General features: G+C 38.2%; 1 protein-coding gene across 1 annotated transcript in view; it reads right to left on the reverse strand.

Annotated features, from left to right (window-relative positions):
- Window positions 1-15,382, reverse strand: part of LOC311291095 (extracellular calcium-sensing receptor-like) — a gene marked incomplete at both ends in the record, with an annotated part of 47,278 nt that extends 31,896 nt beyond the window's left edge. Inside the window, 5 exons of the mRNA XM_084409967.1 lie at window positions 11,249-11,372; window positions 13,645-13,872; window positions 13,964-14,719; window positions 14,795-15,083; window positions 15,174-15,382. Coding sequence (XP_084266093.1) covers window positions 11,249-11,372; window positions 13,645-13,872; window positions 13,964-14,719; window positions 14,795-15,083; window positions 15,174-15,382 — 1,606 coding nt within the window. The remainder of the gene's footprint in view (window positions 1-11,248; window positions 11,373-13,644; window positions 13,873-13,963; window positions 14,720-14,794; window positions 15,084-15,173) is intronic.
- Between the last annotated feature and the right edge of the window lie 339 nt (window positions 15,383-15,721).

Raw genomic sequence — 15,721 nt, forward strand, 5'->3', positions numbered from 1 at the left:
AACCCCCCCACTTTTGTCTAAAGCATGTTGAAAGTGACACACTTCCTGCTGCCAGTTGGTGGCGCTATAACTTTGACTCACAATAGCTACATCCATCTGATCGGCCTCTTACCACGAACACACTGCTGAAGTTTCATCAAGATCAGTTAATGTATGCAGAAGTTATTCCACTTCCGTGTTTCTCTTTTCTCGCCATAAATTCGATTCCTCGCCACAGCCAAACCGTTCGAGATATCAAAAATCCGTCCGCAATTTAGCATCCTCAAAGTCTTGACTACATGCACACCGAGTTTGAAGGGGACACGGTGAATTTTCTAGGAGGAGTATTTCACATTCCACAGCAAGCGTTTTCCAAACAACCCATAATAGCCGACTTCCTGTTGGGCTGGCGTAAAACTTGACCGGGGTAAAGTTGTTCGGCCCGATGAGATCTATATGTGTACCGAGTTTCATATTAATTCATGCGAGCGTGTTTGATATATGGATCAAGTTTTAGAACCCCGTTCAAGGGGGCGCTGTTGAGCCCCCCAGCCACGCCCGGGTACCAGCTTCAGCCCGGCCCTGATGGCCGTGGGTTTTGACCTGTGTGCAAAGTTTCAAGAGTTTTTGAGCACGTTAAGGACCCCAAAAGCCCCTGAAACCTTGATTAACAATATAAAAGCAAGAGTCAAATCCCCCCCCTCCCCTCACACACACACAGACACAGAGAGAGGGAGAGAAAATTCTTCAGAAAATCCACATTCAAACCAAAATATCTCTCTTCCTGTTGGTCGGAGATGGTTCATGTAAATTAGAAAGTTGTCCGTCTTGATGAGAACAATACACATACCAAGTTTTGTGATTCTAGGAAAAACTAAGCCCCCATTTTTGACTAAAGGTGGCGCTACTGAGCCATTCCACCACGCCCGTTTCTGAAACTTTGCACATGTCTACTGGCTAATAAATGTGATGTGTCTGTTGAGTTTCATGCAATTTCAAGTATGTTAAGAGTCTCAAAAGCATCAAAAAAGAATATTAAAGTTTGATGCGTTGCCACGGTAACAGTATCTAAGATATCAATAATCCTTTCACAGGTTTACATCTGCCATGTGTCTACATTGTACACATAAAGTTTGAAGCAAATCGGGTAAAAATAAGACACTGATTTCAAAGCATTTTGAAAGTGACATATTCCTGCTGCCAGTTGGTGGCGCTATAACTTTGACTCACAATAGTCACATCCATGTGATCGGCCTCTTACCACGAACACACTGCTGAAGTTTCATCAAGATCAGTTAATGTATGCAGAAGTTATAACACACTTCCTGTTTCATTTTTTCGCCATAAATTTGTTTCCTCGCCACGGCCAAACCGTTCGAGATATCAAAAATCCGTCCGCAATTTAGCATCCTCAATGTCTTGACTTCATGCACACCGAGTTTGGAGGCGAATCGATGAATTCCCTAGGAGGAGTACATTAAATTCCACAGCATGCGTTTCCAAACAACGCTAAATAGCCAACTTCCTGTTTGGCTGGCGTAAAACTTAGAGCACGAAAGTTGTTCGGCCCGATGAGATCTATATGTGTACCGAGTTTCATATTATTACATGCAAGCGTGTTTGATTTATGGACACGTGTTCGGATCCCGTTCCAGGGGGCGCTGTCGAGCCCCCCTGCCACGCCCGGGTACCAGCTTCAGTCCGGACCTGATGGCCGCGGGTTCTGACGTGTGTGCAAAATTTCAAGAGTTTTCGAGCATGTTAAGAGCCCCAAAAGTGCCCGAAAGGTTGACAAAATAATAATAATAAATATAGCTGCGAGCAGCGATTGCGGGCCCAAGCCGGTGGCACCGCCACCCTGGTGCCTTTAGTTACACTAAAGCCACCGGGGTGGCGGTGTCACCGGTTTGGGCCCTCCATCGCTGCTCGCAGCTATATTTATTTATTTATATATTTATAAAATTTTGTGTCTATTTTAACCTATAAAATACTAGGTTAATTTATTGAAAACGTACAGTTAGTTACCATATAACATTATGGTATGCATACAGAACATTAACAACAAATAAATATAATATAAATAATATTTTTTGTGAAAAGCAATGACTCATTTTGAAACAGTATTTGTTCCAGCAGTAGTAACGTTAGCTCCACAACAGCACGCATCTGTGCATTCATTGATTTCATTCATTCATTCACACACTAGAAACGCGTGTCTTTTTGCGTGTAACTTACAGACACTATTGCGATTAGAACAAAGCAAATAGAACTGACCTATTTCTCAGCTGGATCCGTTGCTCCTCGAAATAATACTATCTATATATATATATATAAATATAAATATCTATCTATCTATCTATCTATCTATCTATATATCTATATATATATATATATATATATATGTATATAAATATCTATCTATCAATCTATATCTATCTATCTATCTATCTATCTATCTATCTATCTATCTATCTATCTATCTATCTACCGTAAATCCTCTAATAAAGGCCCGGGCCTTTATTTTACTCAAGCGCATCGCGGCCCAGGCCTTTATTGGAAGGAGGCCATAATTAGAGACAGGCCTTTATTTGTATTTGAGCAAAACGGACTACCAGTAGAATGAATAAAAACGAGATTTTGTGTCTATTTTAACCTATAAAATACTAGGTTAATTTATTGAAAACGTACAGTTAGTTACCATATAACATTATGGTATGCATACAGAACATTAACAACAAATAAATATAATATAAATAATATTTTTTGTGAAAAGCAATGACTCATTTTGAAACAGTATTTGTTCCAGCAGTAGTAACGTTAGCTCCACAACAGCACGCATCTGTGCATTCATTGATTTCATTCATTCATTCACACACTAGAAACGGGTGTCTTTTTGCGTGTAACTTACAGACACTATTGCGATTAGAACAAAGCAAATAGAACTGACCTATTTCTCAGCTGGATCCGTTGCTCCTCGAAATAATACTTCCAAGCACTTCTGAGGTAAATTTTCCAGGATTATTATTACTTAGATAGATGTGTGTTATCCAGCTGATTGTGGGTGTTCAGGTTTGCGTGGATCGCCTTAGATTATTTGCGTTTGAATAACGTGCGCTCTCCGTAATTAAGAGATCAAAGTCAACAGAGTATTTTGAAACTCGTTTGCACTTAAGAAAAAAAGCGAGCCTATCGCGCCAGTGCGATTGTCGATCCCAGGGGGTTAAAAAAATAGATTTTCGCCAAAAATCCTCTTTGGCTCCGCAGCTGCCATGGTAAACAACATTAGCCTACCGGTGACTGAATTCTCACGTGCGAGTCAAGAGCGAAGTGATTGACATAACCAGGCTACCATAGCTATGGCTTGGATTCATTAGCAAACATTGCCCCCCTGTGGTATTTGCATGTTACTATCACAAGCATAATGTTGTGGCCTGCCCAGAAAAACGTTGTATCCAATAATAGCCCCGGCCACTATTAGAGACCGGCCTTTATTTACCTCCGCCAACAGCGAGACCGGCCAATGTTAGAGACCCGGCCACTAATGGAATACAGGCCACTATTAGAGGATTTACGGTATCTATCTATCTATCTATCTATCTATCTATCTATCTATCTATCTATCTATCTATCTATCTATCTATATATGTATACACACACACACACACACACACACATATACATATACATATATATATATATATACACACGTGTATATATATATATATATATATATATATATATAAGACAGAAAATATTACTTGTCTTACCTTATTCTGATTTTATGATACACTCAAAATATTCCACAACAAATCCTTTAAATTTAATGTAAAAATAAAAACGAAAGTAAGCAGTGTTGGTCTCACGTAACCCTCTCATTAGAATCAAAATGTTTCAATATTTGCGATGTATTTGGATGCTAAACTATTCTTTATTATAGGCTTTGTACTTCACTCGTGTTCCAATATCGATGGAAAAAATCATCCTCTTCACGCGCGCAAAAATGTGCTTGGAAACATCACAGTGGAGCTCTGCTTACTGTAAATGGTACAAATTGTACTACTGACTATTTAAACAGAGCAGTGTAATTCGTTTATGTTAGGTTGACTATTTTTATTATTATATTGTATTAGGGCTATAATGAACAGGCTGCGATGTCAAGATTGCAATTCTGGAATGTGTGTGTGTGTGTGACGCGGTTGCGGTTGAAAAGTGGACACAAAAACATAAATAAAATGTTTTAGTTAATTCCTACATCCATAGGAATAAATTGAAAATGCTCGCTCTACTCCGCACCATTATCAATGTCTGTGCGGACGTCTGTATTTTACTAGTATATAGTATACTATAGTTAGCGATTTAAAAGCGCTCAGCGGTGTCACACGTCGATTAACCGGTGGGAAAATTTTATCACAGTCACATCCCTAATATATTTATATATAAATACAATAGGCCTACCTGAAAGAGAATTTTACTTGCCCGACCAGAGTATAGCCTGATTAGAACGTCAATAACAAAAAAAATAACTTGGGAATCACTAAAACGAGAGATTATTCTAATTTCATTACATTCATTTTAAGTTGCAATCAGCAGTTAATAATAAATGTATTACTGATCAATGGTAACAAGGTTGCACTGCTGAGGCTCATGCTGCTTCTCCAGGAGAATTGTAAACAAATGAGCGCAGCACACAAAAAAGCAACCCAGTTAACAACATACTGACTATAAAAATTACAAATATGGAGTTTTTATATATTTTATAACATATGATAGAGTTAAGCAACCTCACTTGACGAGTAGGCAACTATTTCCTGAATACAATCACGATTGAAACTGTGACATTGATTTCATACAACAGGTTAATAAACAGTTACAATTAAGTCACTTACATTTTAGATGCAATATTGACTGTTTTTGTTCTGTTTCAGCAGCAAAAATAGTTAAACAAAGATCACAGCAACTTGTTTTCTCATTATTGAATGATTCAGCATTTTGAAACGAATCGCTTGACTCAAAGATTCAATGGTCAATCCATAAACATCTGTCTCAATCATGAATGACTCAGTCATTGGAATGAATCGTTTGAACGAATGAATCAATGACTCGCTCATTAAGATGGTCGCCTGGCGACACCTAATGGCGGTTTAGTGTTATGTTTAAAAGTATCATTCTTTCCAACGTGCACCATTATCAATGTCCGTGCGGACGTCCGTTTTTTTACTTTCACTTTTATATTAGCGATTTAAAAGCACCCGCTCGTGTCACACGTCGCTTAACCGATGGGAAAATATCCTCACAGTCATATACCTAATAAATTTATATTTAAATACAATAGGCCTACCTAGTAAAACGTTTTATATACTATTTTGATATCCTTTTGGACACAAGAGGGCAGTATAGCCCTATGTTTGCTTTTTTGTTGAAACAAATAGCACTAAATAGCCTGTTTTTAACTTTTTCATACTTTTTGAATTGCAAAAACAGAATAAAATAGGTTTAGTTCTAATATTTGTATAATTTTATATAAAAATAAATGGTGTATAATTAAATTTTAAGAATATATGAGATGTTTTCTGATTCCTTTTTTGACATTATTTTAATCCCTCGCCATGTCAAAACCGTTTGAAATATTTAATATCCGTTCACAATTTAGCATGTTTAATGTATTTTCATCGTGTTAAAAAAGTTTGGTGTGAATAAAAAAAAAAAACACTTAGCAGGAGTGGGTAAAAAGCAGAGGCTGAATTTGCAAATAAATCCACATTCAAACCAAAATATCTGACTTCCTATTGGTCGAAGCTAATAACTGTATATTAGAAAGTTGTCCGGCTCGATGAGACCAATGTACGTACTGATTTTTAAAACTGTGGGTAAAACTAACCCCCCCACTTTTGTCAAAAGCATTTTGAAAGTGACACACTTCCTGCTGCCAGTTGGTGGCGCTATAACTTTGACTCACAATAGTTACATCCATCTGATCGGCCTCTTACCACGAACACACTGGTGAAGTTTCATCAAGATCCGTTAATGTATGCAGAAGTTATACCACTTCGTGTTTCTCTTTTCTCGCCATAAATTCGTTTCCTCGCCACGGCCAAACCGTTCGAGATATCAAAAATCTGTCCGCAATTTAGAATCCTCAATGTCTTGACTTCATGCACACCGAGTTTGGTGGGGATTGGATGAATTCTCTAGGAGGAGTACTTCGCATTCCACAGCAAGCGTTCTCCAAACAACCCATAATTGCCGACTTCCTGTTGGGCTGGCGTAAAACTTAGAGCACGAAAGTTGTTCAGCCCGATGTGATCTATATGTGTACCGAGTTTCATATCATTACATGCAAGTGTGTTTGATTTATGGACAAGTGTTCGGATCCCATTCCAGGGGGCGCTGTTGAGCCCCCCTGCCACACCCGGGTACCAGCTTCAGCCCAGCCCTGATGGCCGAGGGTTCTGACCTGTGTGCAAAGTTTCAAGAGTTTTCGAGCACGTTAAAGGCCCCAAAAGCCCCTGAAACCTTGAAAAACAGGAATTTTAAACAAATCTCACTCAAAAGACAAATCCCCCCACCCCTCACACACACAGAGACGCAGAGGCAGAGAGAGAGAGGGAGAGAATTCTACAAAAAATCACATTCAAACCAAAATATCTCACTTCCTGTTGGTCACAGCTTATGACTATAAATTAGAAAGTTGTCCGGCTTGATGAGAACAATATACATAACGATTTTTGTGACTCTACTTAAAACTAAGCCCCCATTTTTGACTAAAGGTGGCGCTACTGAGCCCCTCACCACGCCCGTTTCTGAAACTTTGCACATGTCTACCGGCTAATAAATGTGATGTGTCTGTCGAGTTTCATCCAATTTCAAGTATGTTAAGAGTCTCAAAAGCATCTGAAAAGAATATTAAAGTTTGATGCGTTGCCACGGCAACAGTATTTAAGATATCAATAAACCTTTCACAGGTCTACATCTGCCGTGTGTCTACATTATACACATAAAGTTTGAAGCAAATCGGGTAAAAATAAGAGGGTGATTTCAAAGCATTTTGAAAGTGACACACTTCCTGCTGCCAGTTGGTGGCGCTATAACTTTGACTCACAATAGTTACATCCATCTGATCGGCCTCTTACCACGAACACACTGGTGAAGTTTCATCAAGATCAGTTAATGTATGCAGAAGTTATTCCACTTCGTGTTTCTCTTTTCTCGCCATAAATTCGTTTCCTCGCCACGGCCAAACCGTTCGAGATATCAAAAATCCGTCCGCAATTTAGAATCCTCAATGTCTTGACTTCATGCACACCGAGTTTGTTGGGGATTGGATGAATTCTCTAGGAGGAGTACTTCGCATTCCACAGCAAGCGTTTTCCAAACAACCCATAATAGCCGACTTCCTGTTGGGCTGGCGTAAAACTTGACCGGGGAAAAGTTGTTCGGCCCGATGAGATCTATATGTGTACCGAGTTTCATATTAATTAATGCAAGCGTGTTTGATCTATGGACCAAGTTTTGGGACCCCGTTCAAGGGGGCGCTGTTGAGCCCCCCTGCCATGCCCGGGTACCAGCTTCAGCCCGTCCCTGATGGCAGGGGGTTCTGACTTGTGTGCAAAGTTTCAAGAGTTTTTGAGCACGTTAAGGACCCCAAAAGCCCCTGAAACCTTGATTAACAATATAAAAGCAATAGTCAAATCCCCCCCTCCCCTCACACACACAGAGACACAGAGAGAGGGAGAGAAAATTCTTCAGAAAATCCACATTCAAACCAAAATATCTCTCTTCCTGTTGGTCGGAGATAGTTCATGTAAATTAGAAAGTTGTCCGTCTTGATGAGAACAATACACATACCAAGTTTTGTTGCTGTTGATAAAACTAACCCCCCCACTTATGACTAAAGGTGGCGCTACTGAGCCCCTCACCACGCCCGTTTCTGAAACTTTGCACATGTCTACGGGCTAATAAATGTGATGTGTCTGTCGAGTTTCATCCAATTTCAAGTATGTTAAGAGTCTCAAAAGCATATAAGCAAAAGCAAAAAATAAGCAAAAGCAATATTAAAGTTTGAAGCGTTGCCATGGCAACAGTATTAAAGATATCAAAAATCCTTTCACAGGTCTACATCTGCCGTGTGTTTACATTATACACATAAAGTTTGAAGCAAATCGGGTAAAAATAAGAGGGTGATTTCAAAGCATTTTGAAAGGGACACACTTCCTGCTGCCAGTTGGTGGCGCTATAACTTTGACTCACAATAGTCACATCCATGTGATCGGCCTCTTACAACGAACACACTGCTGAAGTTTAATCAAGATCAGTTAATGTATGCAGAAGTTATAACACACTTCCTGTTTCCATTATTCGCCATAAATTCGTGTCCTCGCCACAGCCAAACCGTTCGAGATATAAAAAATCCGTCTGCAATTTAGCATCCTCAATGTCTTGACTTCATGCTGACTGAGTTTGGAGGCGAATGGATGAATTCCCTAGGAGGAGTACATTAAATTCCACAGCATGTGTTTCCAAACAACCCATAATAGCCGACTTCCTGTTGGGCTGGCGTAAAAAGTAAAAGTACGAAAGTTGTTTGGCCCGATGAGATCTATATGTGTACCGAGTTTCATATTATTACATGCAAGCCCTTTCAGGGCTTGGGCCCTAATAATAATCCTACCGAAAACAATAGGGCCTTCGCCCTTTCAGGGCTTGGGCCCTAATAAATAATCTTACCGAAAACAATAGGGCCTTCGCCCTTTCAGGGCTTGGGCCCTAATAAATAATCCTACCGAAAACAATAGGGCCTTCGCCCTTTCAGGGCTTGGGCCCTAATAATCCTACCGAAAACAATAGGGCCTTCGCCCTTTGGGCTTGGGCCCTAATAAATAATCCTACCGAAAACAATAGGGCCTTCGCCCTTTCAGGGCTTGGGCCCTAATTATGGGAATTGTAGTTTGAGAGGGAATGACAATAGTCTGATGTGGAGTGCCCTCTGGGGGCTCTCAAGGGCACTCCAGTTGGTGACCGTAACAATAATAGTCATCTGATACAGTTGTTTGGATTATTACAGAGTTTATTGCAACTACATTTAATCTCTTTCTCATCAAACAGCCAGACTAGTAAATGGCTTGACACAAACCATACCAGGGCAGAGCCTAGACAGTGCTTTCTTATGTGTAGGCTATTCACAAATTTGCGTGCCGTGAAATACTAATTTATTGTATTAAATAATAATAATTTCCGTGGCATCTGCTCTCACAACTACCCCTAGTCGTTGTTGGCACACTGCCTGTTTTATTTAGCTGACCAACTCTCAGAGTCTGTGTCCCTGGACAGCACAGAGAGAATGCATAAATTACAGTGAAGCACAGAGCAGAATCAATTCAATGGTAGTCTATGAAATAACACTTTGAATAATAAAAAATTGTTTGGCTCTTCCAAGCTTTACAATGGCAGTGAAAGGCCGTTTCTGTTTTGAAGTCCATAAAAGTGCATCTATCCATCATTAAAGTGCTCCACACTGCTAATAAAGGCCTTCTGAAGCGAAGCGATGCGTTTGTGTAAGAAAAATATCCATATTTAAAACTTTATAAAGTAAAATAATTCCACTAAAATCTAAAGCGCAACTTATGTGATTAATGCAACGTACTGCTGATATTTACGCTATGACATGACGCACTACACTACTTCCGACGTCATAAGTTGCGCGTCCGTATGTTCTTTTGGCCGGAAGCTAGTTATTTTACTTCATAATGTTTTAAATATGGATATTTTTCTTACACAAACGCATTGCTTCGCTTCAGAAGGCCTTTATTAGCAGTGTGGAGCACTTTAATGATGGATAGATGCACTTTTATGGACTTCAAAACAGAAACGGCCATTCACTGCCATTGTAAAGCTTGAAAGAGCCAAACAATTTTTTAATACAAAACTCCGATTGTATTTGTCTGAAAGAAGAATGTCATTTACACCTAGGATGACTTGAGCATGAGTAAATCATGGTCTAATTTTCATTTTTGGGTGAACTATCCCTTTAATACTCAGTGTTAATGAAATACACTCAGTCTATTGCTCAAAACAACAGTCAGGACTGCTGCTCTGCACTTCTCTACAGTGTAAATATGCTACATTCTCTCCGCACTGTCCAGTGCGTCGCACAGTTTTGGCATACATATTTCAAGTGTTGGTTAGCTAAATAAAACAGGCAGTGTGCCAAATAGGTAGGCTACGGGTAGTTGTGACAGCAGATATGACGTAAATTAATATTTAATATGATAAACTAATTTCACGGCACGCAAATTTATGTGTAGGCAGAAGAACGCATTGTGAAACTTATTTAAAGGGGCCGCAAAGCAAACAAGCATGTTGATTGGTATTTGTGCAGACTGACAATATAAGTCAGTAACTTATATAGTAACCTATATAGTAGGGTATAAGTTAACCTCATGAAATCTTTTAAATGTGAAAGTAAGAAATTGATCAATGGAAAGAACTTAACATTTATAGTTAAATGTTTGCTAACAAAATAAACCAATTAAAAGCCATTTGTGTGGTAAGGCTTTTATGTTCTTTTGTGTCGTCAGAGCTCGCATTGAAAATTAATGACTTCTGGTCACTTTGACGCTCTTGCCGGCGGTGGTCTGAACGCACAGACACAGATTTTAAGATTTGGTCAGCTAAACAAAACAGGCGGTGTGCCAAATACGTAGACTAGGGGTAGTTGTGACAGCAAATGCCAAGTAAACTATTATTTAATATGATAAATTAGTATTTCACGGCACGCAAATTTATGTGTAGCCTACACAGAAGAAAGCTCTGTCTAGGCTCTACCCTGGTATGGTTTGTGTCGAGCCATTTATTAGTCTGGATGTTTGATGACAAAGAGATTAAATGTAGTTGCAATAAAACTCTGTAATAATCCGAACAACTGTATCAGATGACTTGTTATTCTGTTGCTTGGACCTGAGTAAGAGCTGATGACACAGCTTGATCTATCTATGGTTGACCAATCAGTGGAAAGGGGCGTTTTATTCCCGCCCATGTAGAGATAGAATATTCAAGCTGTTTATCCATTTTAGTTTTATTGTTATTCCAGTTGGCAGATTAGAACAAAGTGTGATGAAAATCTGATCCGAGATTTGTTTATTTATGTTCATGAGAAGGGTCGAATATGTGATAAATTAATGGTTTCTTTGTTTTTCTGTTTAGAAAACAAAAACGAGAAAACAAATTATCCGAAGGTACATGGACCGAAACTGAGAAATGGGCTGAAAATTACCTGTCTCATTACTGATTTCTCCTTCAGCACATGGAATACAGTCATAACAGCAGACAGGTCTTCCTTTCTGTGCAGCCTTCCTAGTTCCTGGAGGACAGCTCTCACTGCACACAGACCTTGGCTTCTACATAGAAAAATACACTGTACACAATTACCTAATTTTACTTTGCAAAATAAAAATATTTGTCATTTTTTTGTTAATTTGTCAATTTCTGAGAACAGTATTTCATACATGCAATGTTAATTGATGCCATGATACATGCTCATGGTCAGTGAAAATGTTTTTGGAATGAAATTCATTTCAAAGTGCTGTTACAGTAATTCAAAACCATTACAACTGTAGTGATGCCATTTTGTTCAAAACTTGTTCAGTAATGCCCTCTGCTGTTGCTTTTGTACATTTGATCAAACATCATTATCCACTTGACCTTTTTGCTCTGAATTTCCAGTGTCAGTAAACAATATAAATGCACTGTATACAATTTAGACCACAACTATTTTCCTTGTACACCAACAATTAATGCAATTTTCGTTTTCTAATATTCAGTTGATTGTTGGTAATGTAAATCATATTATCTTCTTTGAAACCAATGTGATTGAAGTAAAATAAATACAAATGTATTTGAAACAAAAAAGCTTGTTGAATTGTACTAATAAAAAAAAAAAAAAAAAAATGCATTGCATTAACATTGCTTGTAGGCAATGTTTTTGTAGGCAACAGGCAATTTTTAAGTCCATTTTATGGTCTAGTTTCCATAAATTCAGTGGTCCATAAATTCATTATTGGATAATGAATAAATCATTACACATTGGGAACTGCAGGAATAGCAGTAGAGTATTGGTGCATAATCTCCATCTGCTGCTAGTCGGCCTCACCAGCTGGTGGTGCAAGCGGGTGTTGATGTATACCAGAAAGAGACATTCATCCACAAAAGTGGATTTGCAGAAATTAAGCAAGCAGTAAGTATATGTAATAATTATCAGGGCCAGTATATGTGCGGAAAAGCTGATTAAGACACAAAATCTGCATTTACATTTAAGTCTTCATGGTTACTTTCTCCGTGTACATGTAAGCAACTTTCTCTGCCATGAACAAGATTATAACGTTATTCTCCCGATGCTGATGTACAGATCAAACATTACATCTGAGTCTCTCGGTTGTTAAGTTTCCTTAACTCTATATTGCGGCACCATGCTGCAGTATTAGGGTTTCCCTCATACGGCAAACTCAGGGATTCTCCAGCCGATGGGACAAATAACACACTTAACATAGCTTAATGGAAAAATGCAGTAACATTAAAAGACCAAACTTAGTATAAACCTTATTGATAAGATTCAAACTATATACAGGCAAGAAGATTAGCCCACAATATGAACGCAAGTTATGCAACGTAAAAAACTAAGCATTTATAAAGAAACCGCTTAACGTGGCTTATTAGACTAATACAGTATTAAAAGATCATCTCAGTGTGCACCTTATTAATGAGGCACACTATATACATTTGAACCACTGAATTTATGGAAGCGAATTTGTAATGTGAAATAAAATGGTCCGAAAATTTCCTGTCGAATATGATGCGTTGTATTTTTAAACAGACTGAAATCTGGAATGTGAATAAGTAATATTGAATTTTTAATAATGAAAATGTGTGTGAAATGTTTTTAATTGAAACATTCACAGCTTAAATATAATGTTGAATTTCAGACCATAAAAATGCAAGTCATAAAAATACAATGCATTGAAATGCAAGCAGTGCATTTTTATTTTTCAATTAGTGAAATTCAACAATCTTTTTTGTTTCAAATACATTTGTCATTATTTTGCTTTCATGAATGTGGAATCATACAGCATACATCTGTAAACGGTTTTGTGTGGGGGAAACCAAAATTTCTGTTCTGAATTTGAATTGGTGCAAAGCCTTGAGCAAAGGTCGAGGGCACTGTTAAAAATACCGGTTTCACTTTATTTTGATGGTCCCTTTAACACGTTCTGTTGACTATAAGTAACGCTGCACCTACATGTCTACTAACTCTCATTAGAGTGTTAGTTAAGTATTAATAGACTGGTAGGGTTAGGGTTAGATTAAGTTGACATGTAGTTGCAAAATTACTTATAGTCAGTAGAGTGTCTGTTGGAGGACCATCACAATAAAGTGTTTGCAGATATTAAGCAGACAGTCTACTTATACTCCAATGAAAGTTAGTTGACATATAGTTGCAAAGTTACTTTTAGTCAACTGCACGTTCAAAAGGGACCATCAAAATAAAGTGTTACCAAAATACCTTTCTAATGTGATATCCTTCAAGCTATTTTTATTGACCAGTTCAAATGTTTTGACATTTTGTTTCCAAACTTTAAACAAACCCTGTATGATAAGCATGTTACAGCCATTTACCTCCAGCTGTCCTCCGGCCCAGATTATGTTGTCAGTGTTGAGCACAAATCGTTGGTCAGGGGTCAGTGAGGCATCATAGTATCCTACTGGTTTAAACTTGATTGATCCATTAGAGTCCTGCTGCCAGTTCACGACTTCATATTGGGCTACAACTGCACCAGTGCTGTCAAACCACACATGATCTCCCATCTTTATGGTGAAATTGACCTTTTTCAGAGCCTTAACCACCTATTGAGAAAAAGTCATTTGCAGGCACAAATTGGTGAATCCTCTTGTTCATTGCCTTTCAGTCTATCACTTTGTCTATCTTTTTTATTACCTGCTGTGGTTGTATTTTCAGGTCTGTTTCACAACCCTCCTTTTCTTTGCACTTCAGTAGATTGTGAAGTGAATGAGCCACGGCATAAACTGATTTGTATACATTGCTTGCATATCTTTGTTCAGGCACATCTTCATTGTTGCTCTTCAACACCAGGAGATCTTGATATGCGTTGCAAATTAATTGATATTGAGAAGAATTCCCCTCAGTCTGTGAGCATGGAAAAGCTGTGTCCCAGAATGCTTTTATAACATAATCTGCAAAACCTTCAATATTGTTTTTTTTCACAGCAAACCCCAATGATCCTCCCAGCACATGAAAACTGTTTGGAGTGACCATACTGTTTGCTGTTATCCATGCCTCCACACCAATTACTTGGAGGCCTGTAATGTTCTGAATAATTAAATAATCAAGTAGATTGTTCATTTCAAAATTGGTAAGAAATGCAACAATGACTTTTGCAGTGCCTTTTTTTATTGTGTCTACCACATTTTTTAGTTTTTCAGGCTCTGTTCTCTGGAATTTTACAGAGTACTCCACACAAATCCCCTCCTTCTCGGCTGTATTCAGAAATATTGCCATTCCATAGTTTCCATAATCGTTGTCACTGTTCACTGCTCCCACCCAAGACCAGCCAAAGTATTTGATTATGTATGCTAGTGCTCTGCTCTGGTGGTAATCACTAGCGATAGTTCTGAAGAAATGGGGGTAATCTTTTCTATTACTGAGACATTCACATGAGGCTGAGGGACTTATCTGAAATAAGGCATAAGAAAACAGTGAAACAGTCATCAGTATTTATGTCAAACATTAAGTGTTTTTGCTCCTTACCACTGGAATTTTAAAAGGTCCTGTAGTTCTGGACAGAATCACTGTGTTGGATGACTCTGTTTCTCCGATGATAGCATGAATAGGAGACTGTCCATTACATCTGTCCCCTGATGCAAATAGTTTACCATTCATCAATGCCATATTTGCACCCATAGAAGATAGTTCTGAACCACAGGTATCATAAATTCGGAAGCCAATAGAAACATTTGGGAGCAAATTTTCACTTTTGTTAATCTCCTCTATGGCAAAGATCATGATTTGAGCCATTCGGAAATCTCTCAGACTCACACTGTACAAAAAATGAAACCAGAAGGTTAAACAAACTGCATTATTTGCACGATCTGCTATAATGACCAAAATAGATTTTGAAGTAAAAAACCTTGAGCATGATAAAAGCTGAGGTTTTTGCTTAAACTTAAATGAAGGTAATGTCTCTATGCTGTGGATTGGAAAAAGTGCTCCAATAGTTACGTCTCCATCCTTGGATAGCAACGGGTATTTTGGATCCCCCATCATTCGGCAAAAAGGCTTTTCTGCCTTTGCATGAAGTTGAAAGTTAAGCAAGAGTATGCAAATAAAGACAGACATCCAAAAGTCTGAGTTCAACAGAGGCCAAATGCAACTGGCTTAATTCAATATTTGCACTTTTATATGCACAATTAATATGGATGATTGATTGTCAATGCAGCCAGTGACCTCATTGGGTAAGGACATGGGTCAAGTCAAGTAGAGGCAGAATAGAGTCACGCTATTATGATAGAGTCTGATTTAATCAAGCCATTAAAAGGTATTAAATTGTTAAACTGTGAATATTTAAATAATCAGTCATTGCTGTGAAATCATACTGTGATACCTATCTAACACATTATGCCTCTTTTTGCTCCAAACAGACATTTGTCAGAGATTACTTTCAACTATTCATTCCAA

Source organism: Rutilus rutilus (genome assembly GCF_951802725.1).
Source record: "Rutilus rutilus genome assembly, chromosome: 5".
NCBI classification, from domain to species: Eukaryota; Metazoa; Chordata; class Actinopteri; order Cypriniformes; family Leuciscidae; genus Rutilus; species Rutilus rutilus.